Source organism: Lonchura striata, chromosome 4 (assembly GCF_050655825.1).
Source record: "Lonchura striata isolate lonStrDom1 chromosome 4, ASM5065582v1, whole genome shotgun sequence".
NCBI lineage: Eukaryota > Metazoa > Chordata > Aves > Passeriformes > Estrildidae > Lonchura > Lonchura striata.
This window is the reverse complement of record NC_140706.1, coordinates 44,248,178-44,254,127: the sequence shown is the minus strand read 5'-3', so window position 1 is coordinate 44,254,127 and position 5,950 is coordinate 44,248,178. Positions and strand designations below refer to the sequence as shown.

The window sequence follows — 5,950 nt, the reverse complement described above, 5'->3', positions numbered from 1 at the left end:
GAGGCTTGGCACGTGTCAGGTTGCCATCACCAGTTTGGTAGCTGCCACAGGAAACCCCTCCAGGGGCAGCAGCACCTGTGGGCTCAGAACAGCCCAGAGCCCAAGAGCACTGCCTCTGACAGAGATGCTGGGGCCTCCCTGATCCCAGGAGGGACTGTGGGAATGGCACTCGGTACCCACTCAATCCCTTCTCTGGACAGCTGATCTTCTGCTATAGAGTGAGGACATCCTCTTCTTATGATCCATCTTTAGTCAGAAAATAACAGGGTTCAGGTTATAACTGTACTATGGGTATGTTTACAACCACTGGTTTTAATACAGTAAACATACTTTAAATATGCAAATTTGTTTATTAAGACAGGCTACACAGAAGGTACAGTTAAAGCAATGTTTCCATTTGGGTTGTCTGTGACCCTCTTATTTTCTTGAAAAGTGGCCATCTGTCACATCAGCAATGTCCCTTTTGGAGAATTTGTACATGTGTATGTTCTTCCCTGCAAACAGAAGAAAAATATTTTAGAAGAGGAACACTACTTGAATTTTACAGGCACATTTTAAAAAGTGGACTCTCTTGTTTCTTTCTATGTGTTCAATTAAATGCAATGATGCATTAATTGCATCACTTACTGAAAGCATCATCACAAAGTAACCATGATGTAAAAAATTTATGAATCACATACACAGAGTGAGTAACTTACCACAGGCTTTGTTACCTATAAAAACCTGATAAAGCCATCTGCAAACCTGAGAATTGTCACATCACATGACAAATCACACCATGAGGACTAACATGTTCATTACAAAGTACTAATACAAGTTAAACTTTGCAGTCTCTGAGGAGTGAACCCATTCTAATGCTTGCAATATTTCCCCCTTTCACATGGAAATTCAGTGGGAAGGGTGTGTGTCTTGATGCACCTTGGCATTTGAGGCTTCACTAAATTTTGAATGTGTGCTTTTCTGAATGCTGGAATCTTCCTTAAGAAAATCTTAGCCAAGTACCCTTTAGATTAGGAACACTGGTTTGGTTTTTTTGCAAGTCCTATATACAGTATTTTGGGGTGTTCCATTTACAAATCTCAATTTACCAGGCAACTGCAGACAAAAGAAAGTACTATAATGCAAATTGTCCTAGATCATCAGTTCGTTACCTTACTCTTAATGAAATTCAAGAGACTTATGTTTACCCAAAAGCAGGGTTAAACTGTACTAGTTAGTAATAGTAATAATTTTATCATGGATCTTTTAACCAGAAGGTAGTGCAGCAGATCAGGAATATGAAAGGCCAAATCAAGGCCAGGGAATGTAAAACACCAATAGGGATGTAAGGAGTGGTTCTGGCTGAAAGACAGTCCTTACTTAGTCCTTACTAAACCCTGCAGGGACACCTCAAGCTGCTGCATCTATTTCCAAAGAGCATGTGTTACTGTTGGATTAGGTTTAAACTAAGATCAGATGTTGTCATTGCTACTGGATGCTGAGTGTGGAAGAGACCTGGGATTTGCATTTGAACACACACTTAAGAATAGATTAAATTTAAACTTGAAAAGGAAAAAGAAGTAAAGAGGAAAACCAACTTCGGTCTTACAATAAAGGGACTTATCTTCAGAGACAGCATGGGGAGGGCACCTTTGTGCTGCACCTTTGCTCCAGGTATCTCATGTTATCATGGATCAACTGCAGCAACCCCTTCTGCAGCACTCAGTTCACACAGGGCTCCTCAGGTGCCCACACAGCCCCTCATGTCTAGAAGAGCCCATGGACAGCACTGTCTTGGCCATAAGGAAGCACAACTCTCCCCAGGAAGTCCCTTCATGGAGTTAAGTATGGGCTAGAACAAACCTGCAAGATAGCAATTTAGATTCACTCCAAGTTAACTGAGAAGTGACTGTTTTGTAATTTAGTACTGGATGTGTCCCTATATCTGTTTCTATATCACCACATTACACTATTTCAGCAACTAGTCATTCAGTCTGCTAAATAGGGTGAAAAATGTCTTTGTTCTGTCGTCCTAAGAAGTGTGACAGACTGTACCTTAGATTCCTTGGGGTGGAATGATTATTGCATATGACTGGACTGAAAGCTGAAATTCCTCCAATAAAGCAAAATGTTTATCCGTGTTGTGTTCATGCCAGGTCAAACACTTTAGAACAACAATTCCAGGCTGAACTAGAAGGCCCCCAAATATGGCAACTACTGAACTATAAAAGAAAAATGATCAGGAGAATATCTGACCACCCTGTGTCCCTTCAGACCAAAATACATGTTTCTGAGCATGTAAGAAGAAAGCAAAAAAAGATGGTTAAGACAAAATTCTATCTTGTATGTATAATTGGATTTAATCCCATGTATCACACAAAACATGTACTTTACATCTTATACTAGAAAGATGTAAGCCTCATCACTAATTACTTAAGGAGTTGAAATAAGGAGCAGATTTCACTGGAGAACCCTTTGTTCTGTGTGCAATGCTGTGTTCAGGAATCTGCCATGCATCCATCTGGAACTGAGGGATCATGCCTAAAAAAAATGAAGCATCCTAGAAATCCTAGAAAGTCTGGATCTCAAAGCCCATCCTTCTGTTCTGAAAGGACCAAAGATACTGTTTAGGTCATGAGATGAACTTCTGCCTGTATCTCCACAATATGTATTTGCACTCTCTATGGCAATACTCAGCACTTCTTTTTGTCTTTTACTATACTGATGTCACTCCATTTCTCCATATCCCTGGGAATTTTTATAATATGCTGCATAGATCACCATATCCATGCCATTTTGCAATTTTTATTATATAAAATATAATAGCTCTTTAAAATGTAAAATGCTGATCACTGCTTTTGAACCACAGCATTTCAAACTTCTGTGACTTCATCCTTTAACAATTTCAGCTGAATAACTATTTGTCTGCTTATGTGAATGTCAAGTGGAGATAATGTAAACTGCCTTATTAATGTCATGCACCAATACTTCTATTTCCTCCTACTCTGTTTGGCCAGTTATTGTGCCAAAAAACTAAATCTCATGGATTTGAGCAGATTATTTCTGACAAATCTGTATCTGTTTTGCTTACATTCCTCTTTACCTCTGGCTATGTACAAAGCCAATCACTTAATAACTTATTCCAACATCACTCGAGGCAGGAAAGATGGGTAGGCTTATATACATAACATGCCAGAACCTCTTTTCTTCCCTTTTAACAGATCCTACCATGTATGAATTTTGATTACTTTTCTTTTTATTCCTAAACTGTAGGTTTACCAATTCTCTTTGCAATTTGTCACTTTGCAATTTGTCACTTGTGGTGTGCTCTGGTGAAAGTGCTACCAAATTCTGCAGATATGCATGACACACTTCAGCACTTTCTTTACAACATTACCTTAAGTGTTCTTTGATACCTTTGTCACTTTCCTTATTTTGGCCTATGTTTCTTTTATCTTGGTTATTTGAATTTTGTAGATTGTCTGGTCAGAATTAATCTTTCCTCTGCCCCAAAGTCAGAAACTCATTTCAGCCTTCCCTTTCTTGAGAACTATCTGTTTGCAGCTTTGTTTCTGTTATTTTGCTACTCTCACTTTTACCTTCTGCTGGAAACAGAAGATCTTTTATTTCATTAATATACGTTGCCTTTTACCACCACCAAATTTCTATTCACAGCAGCTCCTCTCAGTTTGTACTGAGAGGTTTCCAGTCAATTGTAATGGGGAGTAATAATGCTCATTAGATATGGATTCTCTGTGTTTTCAATTTGTTTTAAAAAATATTAAATTATTAAAGAATAAAATACCCTCTCTCAAATATCAGGCAGTCTTTTGCTTGATTTTTAGACAGCTTGTCAGCAAAATAATATTTACTCCTAACATTTGGCATTCTTACTCTTCTTTGTGAAAAGAAGTACAGGAGATTGGATCTTGAACATAAATATATTGTATGTGAAGCTGCATTTTGGGTGGCATCTTTCATGCTTTCTGATGGAAAGTGTGGAAGGGTCTGGCATTATATTTATTGATAGTATGGCATTGTATGAATATGACAGGCAACCTCCTCTAAGATACTCCTGCTCAGTATTTGCTAATACATATATTCGGTACATCCAGCTGACTGAATTAAATCTAAACCATTTACAGGTACCACGATAAAATCTGTTGCAAGAGATTCACAGCTGAGAGGACGCTGCTGAAACTGCAGTGCAGCAGTGCAAATGATCCAAAACCACTAAATTATCTATCAGTTATCTGGAATGTCAGGGTGAATTTTCTGCTTGCATATAGGGAAGGGAAGGACAGAACTGACTACCTGTTAGCAAGGCAGAGCACACACTCGTTTCCGTAGGTCTCTCCATCAGTGCCACAAACTGGATGGTAGTCCCTTGGACACATATGGTTCCCATACTTCTCGCAGTTGGGCTAGGTAAGACAGGTACAAAAGAAACCAAAGTTACACCATTTGAAAGAAGTTTCTGCTCAGCTTCTGAAGAATCCTGGCGTGCACAGAAAAAGGTGTCCAACAGCAGTTGGCACAGCATTTTAAAGTGCCACATTATCTTTCATGCCCTCATGGGATTTTATCACTTGAGGCTTGGCTCCTACTGCCTGACACGGCTTAGCTGTGGTCAGGACATATGTGTGCCCCACAGCGCAGCCCTCCCGACCGCTGAGCATCAGCGGGACACACGGACAGCGAGTCCCCGTGAAGGGCAGTGCAGACGGAGATGGTAGAGATGGGCATCGCCGGGGCTCGGTGCTGCGGAGCCAGCAGCCTCCCGGGCGCCTCTGCTGGGGGAGAGAGCCGCGCTCAGCGCCGGGGCTCCGGAGCCAGGGCCTGGGGCCCGCGGCTCTGGGGAAGGGCCCGGGGGCAGCGGGAGGCCAGGCTGGAGGCAGGGAGGGCAGCGGGGCCGTCCCTCCCGAGGACGGGGCGGGCGGCACTCACCGGGTAGCTGGCCATGGCTCCGGGACACCAGAAGAGCCCTGTGGAGAGCGAGCGGCGTTAACGGCGCCGGGTTCCGCACGGATGCCCCGAGCTCCGCGGGACCAGCCCTGCCTGTCACCGACCGCCTCCGCACCCCTGGCCAGTCTGTCCGCTCCTGGGACACCCTGACCAGCCGCTGTCCGACCCCGGCACCCTTGTTTAGCCGCTGTCCCGGCCCCGAGCAGATGCGTCCGGCACCATCCCCTGCCGGTTCCCCGCCCTGCCTCCGGACGGCTGCTGCCCACCCCCGGCTTAGATTCCGCCGCCGCGCCGCTGTGCCAGCCGCGGCACGGCACCGCTTCAGCTTTCCCCTTCCCTGGGACGGGACTGGCCGCGGCACGGCACCGCTTCAGCTTTCCCCTTCCCTGGGACGGGACTGGCCGGGGCACGGTACTAGCCCGTCTCCCACTTCCCCGGCACCGGCACCGGCTCCCCTCCCCGACCGCCGGTGTCCCGGCGCGGTGCGCGCGGTACCGGCGAGGAGGACGGGCAGCAGCAGCAGCAGGGGCGCCGGCGGCCGGGCCATGTCGCCAACTGAGCGGCGGCGGCGGCGGCGGCGGCTCGGGCGCAACGGCCGCGGCGGCGCGGGGGCCAACGGGGGGCGCGGGGCGGCGCCGGTACCGGGCGGCGTGCGCGGCGGCGCGGGGGATGCTCGCGGCTGGGGTGCCACGGCGGGGACACGAGGCTGAGCGCTGCGGGAACCTCCCTCTTTCCATCCACGCTCACGGGGGTGGAAAACTTCCCCGTAGAGCTGTGCGAGTGGGCAGCGCAGTTAATAGAAGGGGTGCCGGGTGGGATTTCAGCGATCCCTCCTTGGCTTCAGCTCGTCAGGGTTGTGCTTTGAAGGCACAGTTTCTTGGGCAGTGCAGGGAGGTTGGAAATACGCGCACAGTGCCGTGAGGCTTTTAAGGTCAGGAGCCCCATCTCATCATAAAGTGACATGAGATGGCTTCTGCTGAGCTGTGAGTGTGCTGCTGACAGAAGG

General features: G+C 46.4%; 1 protein-coding gene across 1 annotated transcript; it reads right to left on the bottom strand.

Moving 5' to 3' along the window:
- Window positions 1-327: 327 nt before the first annotated feature.
- Window positions 328-5,563, bottom strand: SPINK2 (serine peptidase inhibitor Kazal type 2). Its single transcript, XM_021532650.3, has 4 exons — window positions 5,440-5,563; window positions 4,927-4,964; window positions 4,294-4,403; window positions 328-494 (listed from the first exon to the last, which is right to left on the bottom strand). Exons 1-4 carry the CDS (start codon window positions 5,489-5,491, stop codon window positions 449-451), a joined length of 246 nt encoding a protein of 81 aa, XP_021388325.3. The 5' UTR covers window positions 5,492-5,563; the 3' UTR covers window positions 328-448.
- Between the last annotated feature and the right edge of the window lie 387 nt (window positions 5,564-5,950).

Coding starts and splice junctions, on each gene's coding strand:
- SPINK2 (XM_021532650.3), bottom strand. CDS start 5,491: ATGGCCCGGCCGCCGGCGCCCCTGCTGCTGCTGCTGCCCGTCCTCCTC. Junction 4,965..5,439: donor GCTGCCCGTCCTCCTCGCCG/GTACCGCGCGCA, acceptor CGCTCTCCACAG/GGCTCTTCTGGTGTCCCGGA. Junction 495..4,293: donor GTGCTCTGCCTTGCTAACAG/GTAGTCAGTTCT, acceptor TTCTGTTTGCAG/GGAAGAACATACACATGTAC.